General features: G+C 46.8%; 1 protein-coding gene across 1 annotated transcript in view; it reads right to left on the bottom strand.

Annotated features, from left to right (window-relative positions):
• PCID2 (PCI domain-containing protein 2) overlaps positions 1-15,584 on the bottom strand; it is a 39,601-nt gene extending 24,017 nt beyond the window's left edge. The window contains exons 1-8 of the mRNA XM_089546224.1: positions 15,434-15,584; positions 15,278-15,319; positions 14,847-14,968; positions 14,395-14,460; positions 12,722-12,818; positions 7,731-7,834; positions 6,715-6,790; positions 4,809-4,903 (exon numbers count right to left, since the gene is read on the bottom strand). Of these exons, the coding sequence (XP_089402350.1) occupies positions 4,809-4,903; positions 6,715-6,790; positions 7,731-7,834; positions 12,722-12,818; positions 14,395-14,460; positions 14,847-14,968; positions 15,278-15,319; positions 15,434-15,469 (638 nt within the window). The 5' untranslated portion in view covers positions 15,470-15,584. The remainder of the gene's footprint in view (positions 1-4,808; positions 4,904-6,714; positions 6,791-7,730; positions 7,835-12,721; positions 12,819-14,394; positions 14,461-14,846; positions 14,969-15,277; positions 15,320-15,433) is intronic.
• Positions 15,585-24,063: the final 8,479 nt, after the last annotated feature.

The raw sequence follows: 24,063 nt of genomic DNA on the forward strand, positions 1-24,063 counted from the left end.
TGGTCATTATCTACTTAACATTCACAGATCTTTAACAACATTGAAATTCGGGCTTGTTGGTTCATGCTTCGGAGCAATAGCGCAAACAGGACAAGAGGACAAGGGACAAAAGAACGAGCAGACACACACAGCGCTGTGTGTGTCAGCTCTTTCTTGGTCCCTTGCCCTGTTTGCACTATTGCTCCGAAGATTCATAGATCCCTGGGAGTATACACTCATGGCGCAGTGGTGTAGTGGTTAAGCGGTGCGCCACTGCCCTGCAGTGGCAGGGGCTGCCAACGGTAGGGCTTGTGCGATCCAGGCTGTCCCGAGCAACCTGGCGCGAATGGAAATTAATTTACCCGCCACCTGTCAGGTTGCATGACGATTCCATCTTTTTATGGGTACCATCGAGTGTGGCAAAAGTAAAGCTGTTGTGCACGTGGAAGAAAAATGACTCAGGCTTCTGAGAAAGGAAGGACAGTAAAACTACAGTGAAGAGTAGGGAAGAGAAAAAAGGGGTGGACTTTCGGGAGCGCGAAGCACGAAAAAACGGCAGGAAGTGGAGGCGGCACTGCGTGGGTTGGGTGGTCTTGCCACGCTCGATTGTGTTGCGCCCATTCCTTCACTAGTACAGTCAAACCCACTTATAACAATACTAAAGTTCCATGGAAATACCACAGTTATAACTGGTTGTGCCGAAACAAAGAAAACATGACAAACTCTAGAGCATTTATTGACAGGAAAGACTTGGAAGGGCTTGATCATTCTAATGCCTGTAAAAGCTCATTAATTCGAACTCCAGGGCACAGGAAAAATGTTTAAATTATCGAACGATCCTGAAAAACTGACAAGAACTGATTGCATCACATTACATTTGTTTGGTGAAAGACTGGGCGACAGAAGCTTGCTTTTGAGATGAGAATGGCACGACGATGCTTATTTTTCACATTTTCATAAATACTTAATTGCATCCATACTTTCAGGATCGTCGACTGCTCAAAAGTGGTAAGAGCCTTCTCGAAAATCTCATGGTGCGACATCGTAGTGCAGGTGCTCCATCATTACTGTGTCACCCCCCTCACAAGCGTATGAGGAGGCTTCACTGCACAAATGGCGAACGGCACATGACGAGTGCACAATTTCGCTGCACTGAAAGAACCGGAGAAAGAACCATGCGGACGAATGTGATCATGCCAATCAGCGCCAGAAACAGCATGTAGCAGGGCTCGGTTAGCTGGCTGATATGGGCTTGCACAAAGCTCATAAAAGTGAAAACAAAACTATGCAGTCTGTTTCGAGACAGGGCCAACAAGGCAGTGCGTTTGTTGTCATGCCTGGCGCTATACACACGTCTAAGGTGCACGGATGACTCTACAGCATAGAATTTAGGTTTGAACAAGGCTATTAGGTCGATCACTTGTCATGCCATGTCATAGCTGGACACAACCTTCCTTCGGGAGCCCGTTCGAATTACCTGGCGCGAGACCCGTAATGTCCGACTTAGTGAGCGCACGACACCATAGACTTACATGGGCGTTGGCCAGGACTGTGCTGGCAGTTCGTATTATCGGAATTTCTGAATTAATGAAGGTCGAATTGACAAGCTTTTACTATTACACCACAACTTGCAAAGGTTCCTGTTCAGTCCACACCGATGACAGCTGCCATGATTGCCTAGTCGGTGAGGCCTTCACTTGTCATGCCTGCATGGTCAGCGTGCAAGAATTCTCCAACTCGAAGCACCGCAAACAAAACCATTCACCGATGACCAAAACACTGTCATCATTGCATTGGCAAGATTTCGCGAGCCTTTGTGTCACTGGCATCAAGCCCACCTTCCGGAATCAATTCTCACAGGGAATCCAAGGAGCTTGCAGAACCAAGTGTGCGGTGACAGCTGACAAGAGAAAAATCATGCCAGCAAAGCGCAAGCACCGCACCGACTGACTGAGAGTACGCATGGCACACATGGCCAATGCACCAGCGTGGTAGCCTGACACAGTGACGCCTGCCCTTAGTGCATGTGAAATCAGCGAAGCAGGGGACGTGGGCAAGCCGAAGAACAGGGGAAGATGGGACAATGCATGTGTTCTCGGTGCCAGCCGTAGCGTAGAATGCAAAAACCAAGAAAAACACGCCGGCGCATTTTCTTTCTGCGAGCGATGAACCCCTCAGAGACGTTAATATTGGACTGCACCACCATGGCTCCCTACTTCTCTGCAAGGGCCTTTTGCACAGGGAACGCATATGTCGTTTCTCTTGCCTGCGTCGCCGTGACAAGCAAGCATCCCCGGCGCGCCTGGTGGCAGTGTCTCCAAGTGCGTGGTCACTGGTTCTTCAGCTTTCGCTGCGTCGCTGCGCCGGCTCGGTCCATCGGTTGGCTCCACCCATGCACGCGCTTGTGTGTTGTAAGCATGATTTTGCTGGTACGGTTGTAGCACTTCCATGTTCTTATGGTTGACAGTCAATGACCAGATTTAATTGTTATAACTGATAATGTGCTATGGCAGCACTGCTATAAGCGGTTTATTTTACCACAGAACACATGGTAAAGCTGACAGCGCTACGACTGACCATCGTTATATCCGATATATTGTTATAACCAGTATTGTTATAAGTGGGTTGGACTATTTTCTGTTAAATGACATTGAGGGTGCCATTTCACACAAAGATTTGGTTTACATATGGATTCAACCCCCCACCTCTCATGTTATATTCGTGCAAATACAGTGGAACCTCGATTATACGACGTTCAGGGGACCGCGCGAAACCGTCGTATAATCCGGGTGTCGTATAATCGAAAATCAAAGAATGCGGCCAGTGGCGCTCGGCCTTGCGCCGAAAACTGTTGACCGGCTTCAAGCCCGCGGCAAGTACGCCAATCTGATTAAAAAAGACAAAACCCAGCATTTGTTTGAAACAGATTTGCAAAAAAATCTTTATTACCGTTTAAAAAAAATCGGTAATTTTTTTTTTGCACCTTTGCCCAACCTCGGCGCATCAACTTTCTTTCAAGGGCTGCCACGTCCGGCAGTAGGTCGCCAACATCGTCGCGCGCGCAAGCAAAGCGCCGGATGTTGTCGACGCTCTGCAACACGTCCGCGTAACTAGGAATGGGAGCGCAAACCTCTGCATCGTTGTCCACTTCGGAAGTTTTATCGTGGGGCACAAGCATCCATTACTTCCATTACAAAAAGCGCCGTGGACGCCGCTGTCCTCGCTTGGGCGAGCGCGGCCTCGCCGGCTTATCTGTTTTTTCATCAGCGTCGGCTCCTGGGGACGCATCTGTTGCTGCGACCCGCGTCTTATCTTTTCTCTTTATCTTTCCTCTGATCTTTTAACTCTCCTCGGCAGCGGTGGTGGCTTGGCTCACGCCAGTAGGCGGGCCCGTGCGTTTTCCTTTTCATCCTTCTCTCAGTCGCAACAACAACACGCAGGCCGCGCCTCCTTGGGACTCCGACTGCACAGGCTCGACGAAAAAGAGAGCAAGTGCACTTGGCGGCCTCGGCAACGCTCTCTTCCGCGCAAAAACGGGGGTGCTTAGATTCGCATGCAAAGTTTTTGTTTTTTTTCAGAAATTTTTTTCCGAAAATAGGGGGGGTGCTTAGAATCGCGAAAATACCGCACATCCCGGCCTGCGTTTGCTGACGACCTTTTTTGACGGACGGTACGAGCCAGCCGTCGTACGAAGCGGGGTCCTTCTAAAATTTGCGTCGTATAACCGAGGTTTTTAATGCATTGTCTCTATGGGGGTTTTGCCGGGACCGCACAAATTCGTCGTAAAATGCGGGTCGTCGCATGACCGGGGGACGTATAATCGAGGTTCCACTGTACAGTACTGCCACAACAATTAGACAAAATTGAGAATGTGACAACATAATTTGTGTCAACTCAAAATAAATCATTAGTACAATATGCAATGCCAAGAACAAGATGGAAGGTATTTCTAATGTTTCTTTTCTAATTCAAAACCATGTGTTTAGTAAGTAGCCAGATTACCAGGCAGCATCCTCAGAGCCATTCCATCCAACAACTGATAAAGACACTGATATAGTAAAGGTTTTACTGGTTTGGCCCACTTTACTACAGAGGGGTTCTACTGTATGTCCTGCTCCCTTACACGCTTGCTTGCATAAGGTTCAGAGCAATGAAGGTAGTCACAGGACCACACTGTATTAAAAGGCACAGACGGTCGTCAACACATCCTGCCAAGGTCACTTCACTGGTGTACTAACTACTGAGAGGACCACTGACAAAGGCTTAGACATTTCAGAATCAGGCCCTATACAATCCATAACTGTGGCAACCCTAAGATCATCGTGCGATCTGTGCCACTCAACACTGACAGAATATTGATCCACACGAATAATGCGAGCCAATAAAATAAAATTAAGACTAATCACTAAGTAGAATGCAGAACCTCAACGACTCTGTCCGTGGACAGTGCACAGCCGAAAGGGGCACTTTTAGTCACGGTGTCTACCCAGAAATAAGGCTGTGGGGGCGTGAGGAGAAAGACCCGAGCCAGCTCCGCAGGTGCCGCGAGGAGGGGTCGCTGACTCGCCGGATATGCGCCTCGCATGTGTGCTAGTCGGCGTCTTCAGATGCCCGCTCCCTTTCTCCCCGCGGCGGGAACAAATGGCTCGCCGCTCTCCACTTTCTTTCTCTCTCTCTTTCCCTCTCTCCTGTTGTCCCTTTCTTCCTGCTGGCACTTGTTGGAAAATAAACTAGTCTGCACGGAAGCTCTAGGTTGTCGAGACGTCTCTGCGTTTTCCTCTCGGACGAGCCTGGCGCGCGCTACAAGGCCATGCCCAGCGAGCCCTCACCTGTACGTGACCAGCTGGGATATGCTGAAGTGGTCCTTCAGCGCTGAACTCTCGATGGCTCGGATCAGGGGCTTGCACAGGTGCAGCTTGTTGATCTGAAAAGTAGGGCATTGCATTCATTACTCTTTTACCCTGCCCAAAATGAACTCGCAAACAAAAAGAAAACCACAAAGTTCTATGCATTGGACAAAATTGGGGGTGGTCCGAATGACTGTGCTTAGACACGAGCCGCAATTACATAGCTGAGCTGAGTTGTAATGCGGACATTTAGTGCTTATGAGGTGACATGGCTTTCAGTAGAAAGTTCTTTTATTCCTTAATGCATTTACATGAAATTCTCTTAGCATATCAGAAATAATTTTATGTCTAGTTTTATGATACTCATATCATAAGTATCATAAAATGAGTGTGAGTATTATTTTATGATACTCACACGCACATCTTTACATGTGACAGCCAGAGTAGCCTAACTGCCAAGAAATTATTTAGCTAAAAGCAGGTTAATTTCAGGCAAAACCATGCAGTCTGGTTTCGTTAGCACTTCTACAAGCAGGAAGCTCAACACTGCCAGTTACACAAAAATAACAGCCAACTGTTCCTCAAAAGTGCATGGGAGCCAACTACTGCATGTCTAAAAAGAATGCTGCTAATTTCTTGACTTGACAGTTAAAAAGACTGAAATGTGTCTTGACTGGGGCCATACATCGCATAGTGGACTCAAAGTTAAGCCATTTCCTACCTTGTCTTGTAAGCATTCAGCAAAACATTGCTGAAGTATCAAGCTCATAGTTCAAAGGCTTTGTTACAGAAGCTTCATCAGTACTCGTGTCAGTTCTAATCAAAATCCATCGAGAAATAAACGCTTTAATGCAGAAAGCGACATCCCCCTCCTAAAGGCAACCAAAGTTACTTTCAAATATACTGTCTGATATCTTCATTTTAACACATTCATTCTGAGATGGGTCACTAGGGGGTCAAGTCCCGCATGCAAGCTGTGCGGCAACAAATGCTGAGCTCAGCGATGAAGCCGTGGGATAGCTCAGTAAAATCAAAGAGCCCGCAAAATGCACCCACGCAAGATCACTACTGCCAACTACTGGCAGCTCAGACAGGCTGGCTTCACCAGTAGCTCACTGGTTGGCCGTGTTACACCCAAGAAAATTTCAAGGTGGCCCACCGGTGGGTCTGTTGCAGCAACAACGCCACCATCACTGGCACGGCGAAAAGAAGAAACTGGCAACTGTGATCAGCTCCTGCCTTATGCAGGTCACTCGCGCTCATAGTGCATTTTATTCTATTTTGGTGTTGGTCCTCGTCATCTTGCAGCCTGTCCAACATAACCCTTTAAACAACAGAAGGGCACAGCTGTTCCATTTGCTTCAAGTGCTGGCAAACAGACACTGCTTCACTTATGTACCATATTTGTGCTGACTACTGAACATTATTATTACCAAAAATCAAACAAACCATTGAGAATATTTTTATCTTTTGCTCATAAGCCTCCTTGGTGTTTTGTGTTTTTACAAGCATGGGTGTACAGTTCGACCCGAGCCATTTTGTCAGGAAAAGCAAAATTTTGGTTCGGTTTTTATGGGGTTTAACGCCCCAAAGATCTGTCATCTTTACTATGGTGCCACTACATGCCACAGTGCTTCACTGTGCTGGTCACGTGAACAAGACCAGCACTGTGCGCAGAAACAGTAGTTTGAGACAAAACATAACGAGATCAGGTTCAAAATGCATACATTTCTTTTTCCAACAGCCCTGTGACAGGTGGCAAGCAATTTTTGCAAATAGAATGAAAAGGATGCAGAGATATATAGGAATTCAACACTACAGAAGAAGTCAGTTGTCAGTGCCCACAAAATGGACACTGACGACCATGGGCAAAAGTCAAGTCACTGACCTTGAAGTATATCTTGAACAGCTGGTTGACTAGGTTGAGCATTCCACGCCGCTTTGAGTTCTCCAGGGATGACCGACTGCATTGACAACGAAACAGAGCCTTCAACTATGCTTCCCAACGGACACTGCCACCGCATTAAAACCACGTCACTGCACACCATCCTGAAATGCTTGTCCTTAAGCTCTTCGAAATAGCAAGAAGAGAATAAACGCGATTCCTTCATTGGAGCTCATGTTTAGCCCTTGGCACAACAGCATCCATGCCCTGGATACCTAGTTTCTCATTCACCACATCCCATGAATACCTCTGCTACCTATGTGCTGCACATCAAAAGCACCCTACTACCACAGCATTGGGCTAATGGTTTCAGCATTCGCCTCGCAAACAGGAGGTGCGGGGCTCAATCCCGAGAGTTGCCAGTGGCTACCTGCTGATTTTCCAATAGGTACAAGATTTTCACCCGACCAGTGTTCAGCTTTTCAGTGGTATCTTTGGCAAGCGAGTCTTTGCCCCCCACCCCTTCAACAGATGGCTGATGCATCAAAGCTCTAAATTGGCCTTGTGTCTCCCATTTGTGGCTTTACCACTATATATAACTACTGCTTTTATACGGTTTTATATACAGTTGAACCTTGCTATAACAAAACAGTTCATAACGAAATAATGGATGTAACATAAGAATGACGATTCCCCATGGAGGCTCGGTCAACACGGACTATAACAAAACTACGGCTATAGTGAAGTAATCGCCAGGCCCCTTCAACTTCGTTAAAGTGAGGCTCAACTGTATATTTGTGGTTTACCACAATATACCTGGGTTAAATATACCTGGGTTAAAATACCTGGGTTAAAACAATATACCTGGGTTAAAAAAAGAAAAAAGGGCACTTTTTGCTAGCTCACATGCATAAGTGTCCGTAGGTACATTGATCACTGAACAAGGAAAAAAAGGTCCCCATGAGATTTTCTGTCGCAGAACCTGGCCACGACTGCACATGTGCCGGACATGGACTGACTTGTCGCTGGCGCAGACTCTGAAGCAACCCATGAGCAGCTCAGCCGCCTTTTCCAGGGTCTCCCCAGGCTTGCCCTTGCTCTTCTTGGAGAGCTGCGTGTCCGCCTGGAGGGACGAGGCAGAACGTGCGTGTGTAATATGTGCGTACTGTGAACATTTATGTGCTCAAGCACACATACTACACGTGCTTGTGTGTGCGATATCTAATCATCATCATCACAACCTCTAGTTACACAATGTTACACAAAAGGCAGGATAAACACCTCTCCCAGTGACCTGCAAATAGCCCTCTCCTGTGCCAGGCTGCCACTCCCCCCGCATGCCCACAAACTTCTTAATCTCATAAGCCCTTCCCCTGAAATCCACACTGTCACTTTTAAGAAACCATTGGCTCTCTGTCCAATGCATTCCATGCCCTGCCAAAGCCCATTTTCTTTTTCTTTACTTATGCGCAAATGTCATTAGCTCGCATTTGTTCCCTGACCCAGTCTCCTCTCTTCCCGTCTCTTAACATTACCCCCAGTATCTTCCTTTCCATATATCTCGCTGTGCTGTCCTCAATACAAATTCTTTCCTTCTGTTAAAACCCCAAGTTTCTGCTTCATAGGCGAGCTAGTGCAAATGTGTGTGCATCCACTTCGTTCAGGTGCTTGCGAGTAAGCTCGCTCCAAGTAAAGCGCATACTATGGAGAACACAATAAGCAAAATACCTGTGACACCGTAACCACCACCACTAACATCTAATACCCCCTGTCACACAGGCATTTGCGAAGACTATTGAGTCGAGAGCCCTCAAGATTCTTAACCACTAATGAACTAGAAGGAGTTGTGCCACTGCTAAACAGCAAACTCAATCATCAACGAGATGTTCCATCATGTCACACCAAACTGATATGGCACCACCATCGCCGTCAATAACTCTGCAGGCATGGTAGCAGTCAGCCAACAAGAATAACCTGAAATGGTTAAAAACAAAATGTTTATTTGTTAGAGTAGTATTAATCACTGCTGAAATGACCTTTGTTGTTTTGGACACTCTGTAGTAGCATTTACACTTTAGATGTAGATGATATTGGTTGTTTTTGCATCGCCGGCAACAGTGGTATTACACTTGCTGCAGTGTTTTGTTACCAGGTCTGTTTTCTTTTTTTGGAAAATAAGCTGTACATTTTGAAGTTCCGCATTTCTGAAAGATGATACTGTTCTGATTTTATTCCCCAGCGCTTTGCTGCAAGTGCTCTGTGTCCGAGAGTGCATGTAGCCATCGCTCAAAGGCCCTCGAATACTCAATAGAGTTCCATGCTACTCCACTGAATCGATAGACTATTGGCTCTATGGCCGTCGGAGCCAACCGTGTGGCAGTGCTCAACTGGACTTTGAGTCCATAGACTATTGATTTGAGGGCCTTCAAGATGACCGTGTGACAGGGGCATAGACCTTGCCCTTTCCCCTTCCCAGTTAATCTGCCCTCTCCAACCTGTTTCATGGAGCGCAAATACAGAGCACAGTAAACTTCCCAATTCTAGAGTGGTATTACAGCACCACACAGCTACGAGACCCTGAGATGCTGGTGTCACAAAAGACAACCTTCCCAATGCAGACAGTTGTTGCATCTTTACAGGTGCTATGTTCTGGTGCAAACATTTACACAATGCACAGGGCGCTTTAACGTGCGCCAGAACCCATATTTGGATTCAGTCCCCAAGGTGACCCATCTCCAGAAGCAGTAGAAGTGGTTGTGGCATTCAGTTGCAATGAAAAGTGCAGCCGCACCAGCTGTGCTCATTTCGCCTAGCTGCACGATGCCTGGATGCCACCACAGTTGTGGAAACCGCTTTTTCACCAGAGAAGAACAGCGCACTCAAAATCAAATCGCAAATTGTGGGGTCTAACAGCCCGAACAGACACGTGGACTATGAGGGAAGCCGTAGTGGAGGACTAATGATAAATTTAGAGCACCTGGTGTTATTTAACATGCGTTGACATCGCTCTCTTTTGAACGTGATAGCGTGTACAGCTCGTTTCGTCGAACAATTGTCGCCATGACCTACGATTGACAGGAAGGCCTCAGAAACGTGACGGAAATAATCCCAGAAGTTTCAAAGGAAAAAATAATTCGCCGGCATTTGGGTTTGAACACAGGCCTTGTGCATGCCAGGTAGGCATGCAACACATATGCCACAATGGGTCGTTGGTTCAAGCATGTTAGAGGGGCACCAAGTGAATCTGTTGTGGTATGTATGACAGTAAAGTCTGCTGGGGACGTGTATTGATGTTATACTAAAAAGAAATAAAAATAAAACCAAATATAAATATGCTAATCAGGCATCATAAAAGAAGGAAAAGGCGCTACTCCGTCGTCTATTCTTAAGGTAAAGCTTAAGCATCTTCTTAATTTTATTATTTCACCGCTACTGAAATGCCACTGCTATTGCCTGCATTAAACCTGCACCCTGGGATTGGCAGCCAGGAACAAGCACGCACACGTATGCGTGCGTGAGGTAGACCAATAAGACGGTGGACCTTATGGTGTGGTCAAGACACCCCACAGAGATTATTTCAGTTGAATATATTTGGACAAGAATATATTTGGATAAAAAAGCAAGCAGAGCATAGCATAACATCGAGAAGCTATTGCAAGAGTGGAGACCCTAGGCTATATGTTCACTGACAGCTTCGTGGACTCCATGCTTCAGCAGGATCTAGCAGTGATTCGCCTGAAAAGGCTTGCGTGTAACGTATCAATGCATTAGTGAAAAGACATTGTTGAAATTGTTGCCTCATTTTGTAATAACAAACATACAACTGCAGATACCTTCACGCAGCGCAGAAAGCAGTTGTTCAATAAATTTGCTATGGGAACAAATAGTCACTAAATATGATGATAACCGTTGGTTGCTATTGTGTAAAAAAATCTGATATTGTCATCCCACCAACCTCGTGTGCAAATTTTGTGCACTAAAGAAAGTTAAATTTGAAGAACTGAAATATCATATCTTTTTGTTCATTGTTGTACAGACCTTTCCAATAAGGTTTCTTTGGACATCGCCTTATAGCTCGCTGGATCGTTGTGTCTACCTCACGCTAGTGTGGTGGAAGTGGCAACAGAACCGGTTTGCAACAGCCTGCAGAGGGTGCTTTTCGACATTCTCCTCGCCCAATGGAAAGGTCTATAGCAGAACCCCGCTGTTATGTTTTTCACGGGAGCGCAGAAGAAAAACGTACCAGCTGAGAAACGCAGTAGGCAGAGAACGCTTGAAAAAAAAGAAAATGATAGGGTTTTAACACTGTTAAACTAAGTAGGACGTGCGAAAGCACTTGCGGAAACACTGCCTCAAGCGCAACAGCATGCAAGATCTTATCGTCAGTCCCTATCGGCAGCCGTGCACAGGGGAGTGGGGGACGTTGGTTCCACGCGTTGATAGAGCAGCTGCACAAGGCCTTCGCCGCTGGTGCTCGATCAAAGGTCAAAAGATGAGGCTCCACACATACCTCTGGTTTTTCACATTTGCGCTAAAAATGTACATCATTGTCTGCTGTTTCTTTCTTACTTCTACTAAGGATAGCATGCTTCTCTGTAAGTTCCGAGGCTTTGTAGCTCTCACGATCGTTCGCATGCACAGAAAATCTTAGATGCCCTGCGATAGCTCTCCATCTCTCTGAGCAGGTGTTCATGGATGGGAGACAGCAGCGAAGAGGGCGGGCGCACGGGGCGGGCAGAGTTTGAGTACACGTGCGCGCCTCTGTGCTGTTTTCGTAGGAGCTGCTTTATTTCCACACAAACCTCATCCAGTGCAATCAGGAAATTGAGTTTTTAAGCTGCAGGTGACCAGGAAAATGTGGACGATAAAAACATGAATCAGAGCCAACTCGCGCATCTGTGTAGTGCAGCATTGCCCGTGCGGAGTTAACCATGGCATAGTTTCGTTTTCGTGCCTTCGATTTCATTCCCACTCGCGCCACAGCGGTGATGGAACTGCACCAACAGCCACAACAAAATTCACGCCGCCCTCAGATGCGCTCGGCACCGGTGTGGGTGCAACATGCCGGAAGCCGCCGAACACGGTGGCAGCCAGGCGCAGATGGAATCGAGTGCCGCTTCGGCCAGTGTGCCGTCGCCGTTCCATGCACGCTGAATGCAGGCTATCAAATTTCTGGCACGGAGTAAACCACTATAGCAAAGTGACATTGGCAATGTAGCATGCGGGAACACTGCCACAGTTGCGACGCAACAGCAGAGTTTGTATTGCAGGTGTTTCTATGGGAGCTTGGTCGGGACTGGCTCACGAAAGCTGAACAGCCGGAAAAACGCACCACCCGGGAATGTAACAGCAGGGTTCTACAGCATACATCTGTTTGCTACTCGAAACAAAGAGTCTTGTGCTCATTGCTTCTTTTACACAACTGTGGCAATCTCACGGTACCTTAAGCCTTGTTCTGGAGTGTTCAAATGAATGCCAGACTGTGCTAAAAGTGGCCCAACTTTTGATTTGCCAGTTATAACTGTACGCTGTCTGTAAGGTCAAGGGTCACAGATAGAGAATTCAGTAATTCGAGCACATTGCAATCATGACATGTCCGCCAAATCACGCACTGTGTTGCAAGCATGTAATGCAATTGCTTCTGCTGCTTCATACAACAAGTGAATACCTCTGTGGAGATTAAAATTCTCATATCAGCCCTGGTGTCTTTTTGTGAATGCTCCCATTGAAATGAAGACAACCCACAGACCAAGGATATTTCACACCATGGGAGGCATGCACTCTGCTCAAAAAGCACAGCCATCAGCACCTTCATTTATGGGACCTCTTCTGGTAACAGGTCATTTCCAAATTAATAAAGGGTTCCGACTTCGCTATACAGGTTGCTTCTGTGTGCAGTGGTGATAACAACAACAGCCAAACAGGGCCACAAATGAAAACTTTCTTCCCAGCTCTCGCCAACATTGCACTTCTTTCACTCTCCAAGTAAGAAACAGAGGGGTGTTCATACCTGCGAGGCGAATAACCGGAGGTCAAGGCAGACAGTGTACATGATGGGCAGGGCCCAGTTCTCTTCCTTGAGGGACTGGAAGATCTTGGTGAACAGCTTGCGGTGGGGGAAACACAGACTGCAGTCAAGGGCCATGCAGCAACCAACTCGACAAGGGACTCCACATGACAGACCAAACTGCTCTTGGGGCCCACAAGCCATGCACCGTTGACTCGGTGACATCCTAATGCTTCGTCTGCCAACCAGTAGTGCACACAGCAATTCAGCACCACAGTTTCGTGACACACAGTGTGCAAGAGCGGAGTTTGAACACGCCATCACTTCAAGAGAGAATGCCAATTGCTGTGGCCCTCAGCAAATGTAGAATGGCAACTACAACTTGCAAACGCACCAGAGATGCAGCCTGTCCTACAACTGGCCTTTCTTTATCCCCATTTATGAACGCAGTCTCAATGAAGCTGAAAAACTCCAACTATCACCACTCACAGACCTGCGAGACAATGGCTGTCAGTTTCTGTCAGTTTAAGGGCAATCTTTCTGGCAGCTGACAAGCCTGCTTTGGAGTCTACTATGTATATTCACATGGCTGCCTATAACCTGTCAGCCAACGGCATCATAGAACAATTCCAAGAGGTGCCTCAGTACCAAGTTTCGGAATGCAAATACTGGTGTTGTGTCGCAATGCATACTCTCTTCGCCTCCACGTAATATTTGTAATGACTCCGAATGGCCCAAAGCATATGCAGTTTGGCAAAGAGGCCTACACACTTTTTATGCATTCCAACTCCCATTTCGCTGACAGTAACACATATGTTTATCCAAGGGCCATAAAATTCTTACTGAACCATCACGAAAAAAAAAAAGCTCAAGTGAGGAGCACTTTACAAACTTGACCATGGAAGTGCAACTTATAATTTGGTTTATGGTTTATGGTTTATAGGGTTTAACGTCCCGAAGCGACTCAGGCTATGAGAGACGCCGTAGTGAAGGGCTTCGGAAATTTAGACCACCTGGGGTTCTTTAACGTGCACCGACATCGCACAGCACACAAGCCTCTATAATTTCGCCTTCATAGAAATTCAACCACAGCAGCCGGGATCAAACCGCGGCTTTCGGGTCAGCAGCCAAGCACCATAACCATTGAGCCACCGCGGCGGCGCTACTTATAATTTGAAAAGTGTGTTTGGTTCCCTTCTTTCATCATGCTATCGGTGTCATTCAACAGTGCTGATGTTGCACTCTATAACCTCATTCTAATCTAATTCTAAGACAAACTACATCATGTTTTAGCGCTAAATATGAACTATAATCCCATAAGGTTTCGTGAAGATGGATATGTTGAAAATGTGTGCTAGTCATACCTCCCACTATCGTTACATCTAAAGCAAAACAATCATCAATAGTGAATACTCCTTACATGAATGAAACCTTGTTCGATATATCTCCAGCAACCCTCACAGCAATCTCTTCCGAATTGTTTTTTCTTCCAATCTGAAACGCCAGCACATGTCACACTGTATCTACTACACCACACGACGTACTGCATGAACGCATGCCATACAGCCCAATCTCCACGAGAATGATGGCCCACAAGTAAACCACAAGCGATACGCTAGAAGAGAGAACCAATAACCTGCTGCCGGATACTGATCAGGCACGGGAGCAAAGGATATTGCACCAAGATAGCTTGCTCCTTGTATGCATCGACAAAGTTGTAGTTGTTCATGTGGTAGAGACACCTGAAAGGAAAGAACACATGGGTCACCCTACTGCGGAGGAAGTCTAGCAAAATGTATCTGGATAAGTAAAATGCCACTCATCTCACTCTACTCAGCTCGAGAGGCATCAAAATAAAAAGCAAGAATAGGGAAAGGAACGAAAGCCTGATGGGGGGCGTTGCTTGAAATGTCTTCTCCATACTACAAATGGTTTCATTACGAAATAAAGAAAACATGACAACTGACTTCCACGATTTGTGTCCACCTTTACTCCAGGAATACTGGGAAAAAGTCATATCGAGCACATTTAGTTTCTTCGGCAGCATGCGTTCTGGTTTCTGTTCAGAAACTAACTCTTAAGAGAACGAAAACATCGTAGAGAACGTACGAAAATTGAACGTGCACACCTGAGGTGTTGGCAGACCACTTCGTCCCAAGGCGCGTCCATAACACGCTGCACGGAAGGCTCGGGATCGTCCACATGGAGACGAGAACTCGCGCTGTGCGCATGTTTACAGGACAGCAGCTCCTGCGAAACCAGTCCAACCGCAATTCTGAAACAGCTGGGAACGGCAGCTGAGGATTTTCTACCCCGTAAATTTACACGCTTTGTGCAGAAATGAAACCATAACGGGGGTGAGTTTGCGCCAGGTACGAGCACACTTAGATTCGTTCCTTCTTGCACAATGCTAGCGGTCAAAGGACGACTGTCAACTTCAATATTCAGCTAGAATTGTGCATAGTGCGTCTTTCTCCCTCACAATGCACTGCGGCGACCGACATGCACGTTCGCGCTGCAGACTCTCGCAGTGATATAGGAAGCAGTCAAAAGACTCACAGCTGCTTTCTTGCCTCTTCCATGCTGCAGAGCCTCGTCGATCTGCGAACAAAAATATCACGCATGAGCCCCTCGCTCGACAATCAGAGAAACTACCGCGCAACGACGATCGCTCACGGTGCTACGCGCTCTGCGAGGCAGTGCGAATACACTCACCTGTTGAAGATACTGATTCATGGTGACATGTGCCATGGCTGCGCTACCAGCCCACAGGTTCTGACCGAAGAACGCCGACGTACAATCCGTAGTTTCTTCGTGCGCCAGAAAAACGGGTTCGTGAAAGTCAACAGTTTACTGCAAAGGCGCCGCCATAATTGGATTAGCTTGGATTGGATAGCTTTGCATTCGTTTTGTTCGGACCATTTTTTTCCGTAAAGCGTTCTCTTTTTAAAAGTAATTATTTCACCTCCTATATCGAATATCACTTTTTTATACTTTTGAGAATCAACATAAATAATATACGTTTGATGCGTGACAACCTGACAACTTTAGCCGTTGTTGACATTAGTGATGATGACACCAGAGCAGCGCTGCTAACAGCACTGCTGTTCAACGCGGGAAACTTAAAAAATCAGACAAAAAAAAAAGTGCCTTCAGAAATATTACACCATAAAAATCTGTTTTATTTGATTCAGATGCTTGCGCCATCTTACAGGTACAAGCTAGGCCAGCGAGGCTGTGATAGATACACGGTTGATACCGAACTTTGGATACAAATGTCTTCCTCGTTTCAACATCCCGAGGAAACTCGTAAACGAAAGCGTTCGAGTTGCAGAGGATATGTCTTCAAAAGTTTTTTTTTTTTTTTTTTAATCCGGTGGCTCCATGAACCCCGAAAAAGAGAAGGGGAGGGGGGGGGGGATGCGACCACCGAGCACACTAACCACTGAGCCACTGGTACTTACTGCATGACTTCTGGTTGAATTTCTTTGGAGGAGAAATTCTAGAGGCCCTTGTACTGTGCGCTGTCAGTGCACGTTAAAGAACCCCTGGTGGTCGAAATTTCCGGAGCCCTCCACTACGGCGTCTCTCATAGCCTGAGTCGCTTTGGGACGTTAAACCCCATAAACCTAAACCAAACCAATCTGGTACGTTTGTAACGCTTCTGTGGCCTGATTCGTGTTTCGCATGTGCTTGATAGGCATGCTCAACGTGACAGCGTGAGATGCTGTGTAGATTTTATCCGTAAAAATGCCAGCACTTGGTCGACAAACTACACCATTGTAAACAGCTATGTAGTCATTCCTTTCCAAATCGCAGAAAATGTAAATTAAGCTTTGCGGATTTTCACGTTGGCCGAACAAGTTTTTTAGGGCCCACAAAAAACCCCAGAGAAATTCGCCGTTTTTTTGCCAACAACTAATCTGGCCTTGTTAAAGCCTATGAAAATTCTAAGGGTCTTCCTACTGACCTCATTTATTGGATACATTCCTTTATTGAATCTATTGGATCATTTCCCGGAGATCTCCGCAAGTCCTTTCAAGATTTCGCAGGGACATCCCTTGGATGTCAATGTTGTCACTAGGTAAGTCCCATTCAGAAAATACGTGCAGATCAAAACATAAAACCAGGCCAACGGGTGGCAGCGGACCAGTTTCAGCAAACTCTCAAGTGCAGCTTGAAAGGCAGCCAGTCGAATTTTCAACGAATTTTATGCTATAAAAAATGGTTTTGAGGAAAAGAAAAACAGCAATAACTGTCACACTTTCCAGTGGACACCTCAACAACGCCGTGATGGAAGGGATAAAGAAGTAAATGAAAGAAGGAGAGAAATGCTGTAGTGGAGGGCTCCGAAATTACTTTATCCATACTGTGCGTTGACATCGCGCATCACACGAGCTCGTTTTGCGCCCGAGCTCACGATGGGAGCTGCGCAAAGAGTGTCCGGCATTCACAAGAATTCGTTTTCCACCCTCACATCCACCGATGACGTCAAAAAAGATGCGCGCGGCACAAAGCTAGGGCATAAAATGTGTAAAAAACAGTGAGGACTTGCAAACTACGCTGGTTATATTTTCAGATGGACGGCTGACAACGAAATTACCGCCACCAGATATGGGCCGTCCATGTTCAAGTGTTTAACATAATCTGCGCCAGTGACACCTTTGGAGAGAAAGGACGCTTAAATATAGCGCCGCGAAGCCTTGTAAAGCTGCTTTTTTTTGTTTTTTTCTTCACAGCTGCGGCGCGTCCTCATCACTTGTGTTACGCGAGAGGCGACCAGATTTCTCTGGAACAACTAGCGTGGCGCAAAGTGTTCGAGGATTGTCATAGATGTGTAGGCGCCTCAGCTTGGCCTTACTGTGCAAGTTCGCCGTCACCTTAATCCGCCGCCCGCACTATAGCTGCTATCGCCAGCACGAAGTTTGGTTCAGCTGTGTGCCTACAAGTTCGCTCAAAACGAAATCGTTCTAGTTCATCGCCATCCTGGTTGTCCCTTGTCAATCACGGGGCCTCACGTCACAACCGCTTGAAAACAGCGATGTCTCAAAGTGCGACTCTTGCGAAGGGTGCCCAGTTGAGCGGTGCACTCGTATGATGCGCTATTAGTACATTGAGGGGCACTGGAGGATAAAAACTTGTAACAGCCGGCCATTTGGCCCCACTCTCAGTGAACCGTCCAAGCTCGCTCCACAAAAAAATGGCAAAATTATCCCTGGAAGCCATTTTCCTACTCTCGTGATCAGTGTTCTGAAAGGCAACAAATCGAGTTAGCTGGTTTCTGTTAAGCTTTGCACTGTGCGCTGCGTTGACAAAAGACGACACAAGAGTGAGACAAGACACGTTGGCTCTGAATTGTGTATTCAGGAAGAAACGACGCTATATACCATGTACAGACCTCCGGCATTTTTTTTTTATTTTTTTTTCCTTACCATTCGCCGTATTTATGTGGAGCCCATCTTCGCGACTTTAAAAAAAAATTAAATTTTTGCTTCGGTCGGAGTCATTGAACGAGAGCTGATGCATTTGTCTGGTGATCAAATAAAAGCGTTTCCAATTTTTCTCTAACGATTCGGCTTCTCGAGGGAACCAAATTAACTGAGCTTACAAAGTGTGGTTGGACATGTTCTAAAATGAAGTTGAAGGTTACTTATATATGGTTATGCCCGGATATAGATCGAACTCTGATAGTTCGAATTGTTGCAAATATTTAGACACAGGTTACCTCCTTGAAAATCCTGTGTAAAAGTATACGAAAGCTGCCTAGTATACTGAACTCAATTTCGACGGTCGTTCGATATATTGAACGGCGCGCCGCGTACTCTTCGGTCACTTCTCGCGCGCGGCGACAGCTCATTTGCGCGGCCTTACCTTCGGGCAGCACTAGAGCTGTGAAACCACGTGAAGAGGCGAACGCAGGGTGTACTCGAGGATGGCCTTCGGCCTCTTGAGCTAGATTTCCTCGCCACATTGCGGTGCGTTGCCAGCACGCCGGCAGGCGGCACGTCTTTGCAAGAAGCGCTTCGCTAGCGTGGGTGCAATGCGTTCTTGCTTCTAGGTAACAGATAAGCTTATCTATTACAGTTAAAAAAAGGTCGGAATGGCCGGTTGGTCTGACCGTATGGCACTGCACGTCTTCGTACGCTCGTCCGGCGACACGTTGCCGGTTGGGGCAGCAACTCCAAACTTCTTGAGAAGCAAAAAACTGATTTATTGAAGACGGGACCGAATACAAGAACTTGGAGAAAAAGGCGGTTTAAAAAGGCTGATAAAAAAAGGGCTGCAGAAAAGCGGCCGAGACTGAGACTCGGCGCGCTCCTCCGCTCTTACTTGCAGCGGGTTTTAATACCCTCGATAATTGGGCGGAGCTTTATTAAATCCGCTCTCGTCCAACTTCAACCAATACTACTGCGATGGCGTCGTAGATACAAATGGGCGGAGCCCAGTGCTCGCCAGAGCCCGACTCTAGAGGCGCCAGTAAGTCCACTGCTTAGCTATTTCAGAAGTCACCGACCTTACTGACCCCCCAGCCACTTGAGAGCTAACCCCTTGCGGCCCCGACAAGGCTGTTCGCGGTCTTTCTCCCCAATCCCCGCGGGCTTGGACAGCGTCCGAAGCGCGCGACGCGCTGTCTACATTCTCGACCCCTCCAGACTTCCGACGGACACGGTAGAGGGGGAATTAGCTATTGGCGCCGTAGGCTTCTATCTTAACAATTACCGTCTTTTTTTATATCGAATTATCGATATATCGAACTATTCCGCTATGCGGTAAAATTCGATATGTCCGGGATAAACTGTATTTTGGTTCTTAATTAGGTGTGGTCAATAGGGTATGTCATATTTAGGTTTATCTTTCTTACTACCCGGGTAGAAGACACTTCATTCGAGCAATAGGCAGTGAAGCGATATCTGTCCGCTTCTGGCGGATACGTTTCTTGCATGGATCGTGGCTAGAATTCTTCGTCGGTTCCTCAAGCTCGACTCCTGGGCGTAGGCCGCATTTCATACTTCGAATCTGGGGCTGCACAGATGGGGCAAGCAGCCTGTGCGTGGGCGCCTTGTAGGAGCATAAAGTATTAATTTTTTTGAGCGAAAGCTTCACTACGGGACCTCGGGCTTCGATCGCGGACCGTGTAAATTTGACCTTCAGCTGAGTTAGAGGTCAAACCAGGAAAAAGAGAAAGAAATTAAGTCAGCATCCCTGACTGGGAGTCGAACCCGCGGCTGTGCGCACAGATCTCCTTCAAAGGCCGCTCAGCGAGACCACAGCCGACACGCCTCGTGTTTTTGTTGTTGTTGTTGTTGTTGTTGACTTAGTGGCATGGCGCATACCCACGACGGGGGATAGGCCAGGGTTCAGTGAGGAGAGCCCAAAGAAGGCAAATTGGTGCCAAGCTAATGATTAAACTACACCACGCTCTTGCCCTGTGCATGCAGAATGTCGTCTTCATCAACTTCCTTAAAAGAACTTCTTGCTGGGCAAGTTGGCAACTGTTCATGTTTGGTTACAGGTGCGAAAAAAGACACAAGGAAGAAAGACGGGAGAAGCGGGACGGGGAGCTTCGTCCTGTCTTTCTTCCTTGTGTTGTGTTTTTTTTTCGCACCTGTAACCAAAGATATATCCGGGTTAAACTGTATTTTGGTTCTTACGTTTGGCGTGGTATACGTTGGCCTCAAGTAAAATGGCACATACCCACTACGGGAGGCCAAGACACAGGCGGTGAACTGTTGGAAAGATTAGCAGTTTTAGAGGAAACGGAGTAGTAATACGCTATAGACTGACAGACTGGACGACGCAACGACAGGGGTCCTGTTAGCTGGGAGATCGAAGATGGGACGACGGCCTTGTGTGCAAATTCGAATGCAACACATGGAATGGTTCAATTTTGTATTGACTGAAAGAGAAATAAAAATAAATTATAAATGAACTGTTTGATAATCATAAAAATGAAAACAAATAGAGAAATAAATAAATTAAATAATATTAGCATGGGAGTCGCTGTGTTTCTAGAAGAAACTTTTGAACAGCACAGCGCGCACTCCTGTTGCTTCGTCCAAGCGAAGTAGCGCCAAAGGAAAGAACAACCGCAGTGGACACAGGCAGACCCAGGTGGTGAAGCGGAATTTCTAATAGGCGCCTCCTCAAAGAAGAGAATCGGCGGCAGAACAGCAGGTAGTGATCCACCGTCTCAGGCTCGGCACAAAATGGGCACAGTGGAGAAACCGCCAGACCAGATCTGTGAAGGTAAAAATTCAGCAGATGGACTCGGCATCGCAAACGCGTGAAAGAGACCTCCAGCCTGCACGAGCGCCAGTCCTTGCTGCTCGAAGGGCGCAGAAGGTGCTCATATTCGGGAGATGAAGTAAGCGCCGAGGCTGAAAATTCCTGAAATATTGAGTAACTGCGAAACCTCACCGCAGCTGTATATGCTCAGGTTGGCAGGACAGCAATTATTGGGCGACAGAGAGAAGAAGCCCTTGCTAAGGAATCAGCAACCTCATTTAACTGAATGCCTATGTGACCCGGTACCCAAAGCAACCGCACCGATTCGAATGTAGTAAACATTCTCTGTAGTTATTTTTTTTTTCTGAACGATGGCGGAGGATTGCAGAAATAAAGCTTAGGTGCATGATGTGACACGAAAAGTAATGAATAAACCAAACAGTGGAAATCCTTGCTTCTTGCTTCGGAGATGGCTAAAACGAGGCCACTGGTTCTAGTTTTCTGGACCTGTTCACCGCAGTAGGAATTCACATCGACCAGTGAAGAAGAAAGAAGTAAGAGGAAGAAGAAGAAGATCAACAACCACAATTCATACATATTTTCTGATTTCAAACATTCTACTATTTTACTTAGCTATTTTCCCGCACTCATACCTCCTTGGCATTCACCACCGCACCTTGGCCAATCCCCCCGCGTGGGTATGTGCCATTTTCTTATGGTGAAGAAGAAGAAGAAGAACTTTTGCTGGCTCCTCCTGTCCTTCTGAGCTCAAGGTCTGGCCGATTGTGTACCGTGTGGACCCTCTGCAGCCCCGTCCTCTCCAATGTTCTAACTGCTGGCGATTCGGTCACAGTGGAAAAGCGTGCAAATCAGCGACGCGCTGCCGCCTTTGTGGTCAAGGTCATTCAGCTGACAACTGCGCCTCTGATCAGCCCCTGTGTTGCCTCTGCAACTCCAACCACCCAGCTGATGATGCCTACTGTTTGAAACGCGCTGATGAGCAAAGCCTGTTAGATATAATCCAGGTGAAGCGATGCTCGAGAGCTGATGCTTATGCACACCTTGACCGCAAGAATAACTCATACGCTAGCCGTGCGCGATCTTCTGTTGGAGAACTCGAGTCTAGTGTGACTGCTTCTATAGTGTCCACAGTAGAAAAGGCTCTTTCTGAGGTCGTAGAGCGAATGCTGAGCACTTTTGCTGAGGCTTTATCACAGCTAGTTACAGGTCAATCTGCGCTTACTCAATCATCTGTTCAGGCGGCGACGCCTGCATCTCTCCCAACTTGTGCTGCTAGTATTAGTCACTCCATGTCGCCTCCGGACGCATCCCAAGTCCCGCCTCCCACCACCGCCCCAGGCAGTGTGTCTAGCGCCGATATTTGCACCACGGATGTTGAAATGCTATGCCCTACCCAAAAGCGTCGAGCTCCTTCCTCACCCTCGAAGACAGTTGCTCCGCATCCCAAAGCAAAGAAAGGACCTTCAAAAGTAATTCCCAAGTCTGATGTGCTGAAAGAGGCTGTTGCTGCCTCTTTCCTCAGTCAGTAATCATGGCGGGTCTCAAAGTTATTCAGTGGAATTGCCGCTCTCTACTTTCTTCCCTTCCTGATCTTGATCTACTTCTTCGTAAACATAACCCAGATATAGTTATTTTGCAAGAAACGTGGCTCTCTCCACTTAAATCATTTTCAATGAAAAACTTCCGTGTTTTCCGAGTTGATCGCGTTACCGGCAGGGGCGGCGGGTTAGTAACTATGGTCTCTACCAAAATGTGTCACCGGGCCTCTATTTCGAACAAAATTATGCTTCCTGACTGTGAACTGTTGGCAGTCGACATCTCACTTCCACAGTGCGCAAAAGTTACTATTGCAAACGTCTACTTCCCTGTAGGCGTACACAGGACTGACAGTTTGGATAGCTTACTTAGCAACGCAAACAGTATAGTCATCGCAGGAGATTTTAATTCGCACCACAGTACCTGGGGTAGTAGTTCAGACTCCTGCGGCCAGCTTCTTTGGTCATGGATGGCCACGCATGCAGTGCGCTGCTGCAATTCCGGAGCTGTAACCTTTATGCGAGGAGCTTACCGTTCAGTCATAGATTTAACATTAGTTACTCGTGGGGTTGGGGTATCTGCATGGTCCACAGAGGACTCGGGTTCATCTAGTGACCACTTTCCAATAACTTTTAACATTCTAACATCTCCCCTCAGAAAAAGTGGGGCGACAATGAAATTTGTAAATCACATTTCATACAAAAAATTAATGTCTGCCTCACTTCCATCTATAGTTAGCTCGAGTCGAGCAGAAAGAGCTCAGCAGTCCTTTTCCTTTCTGCAAGATGCTGCCGAGCATTCTGTATTTTCTGTGTGCACTTCAGCTCCTGACAGACAGCCGTCTCCATGGTGGACGGAGGAGTGTGAGAAGGCATATCGTCGTCGCAAAGCTGCCTGGAAAAGCCTTTCCTATAATCAGAGCCCAGCTAATTGGATAAATTATAAGTTCTTCTCTGCATCTTTCAAACGAACTGTCAAAAAAGCCAAAGAGGAATATAATCAAAATTTAAACACGTATCTCTCAAGTCCCCAAAATAGGAAGGCTCTGTATAGGTTCATGGCGCGCAATAAGAACTCTCTGGCCGCCAACTGCACTAAGTCAATAGTGTTGTCTCCTCAGGAGGCTAAGAAAAACCTTGAACAAATCGCTCAGGGGCTGGCTTTGCGTTTTCAGATGCAGAAAACAGAACCATTACTCACACTCGCCCTAAGCTCGGACTATACTGAGGTTGCTCTGTCGGAGCTCCTACCAATTGTTTCTTCGATGCATTCTGCTGCCCCTGGATCTGATGGGGTTACTGTGGGTATGTTGAAGATTTTAGCGGAAGACTTCACCACTCATCTTCTAGATATCGTCAACGCGTCATTAGAAAACACGTGGATTCCTCAGAGATGGAAGATTGCGAAAATAATTTTGCTTTTGAAGAATGCAGAGAATGGATTCCAATTAGACAATATACGGCCAATTGCTTTAACCTCAAATTTAGTCAAGTTGATCGAAAGAGTAGTGCATAGTCGTCTATCAAAGCACGTTAAAGCCGTAAATGGCCTTAGCTCTGCGC

This window comes from Amblyomma mixtum, chromosome 5 (assembly GCF_055824585.1).
Source record: "Amblyomma mixtum isolate Tamu chromosome 5, ASM5582458v1, whole genome shotgun sequence".
NCBI lineage: Eukaryota > Metazoa > Arthropoda > Arachnida > Ixodida > Ixodidae > Amblyomma > Amblyomma mixtum.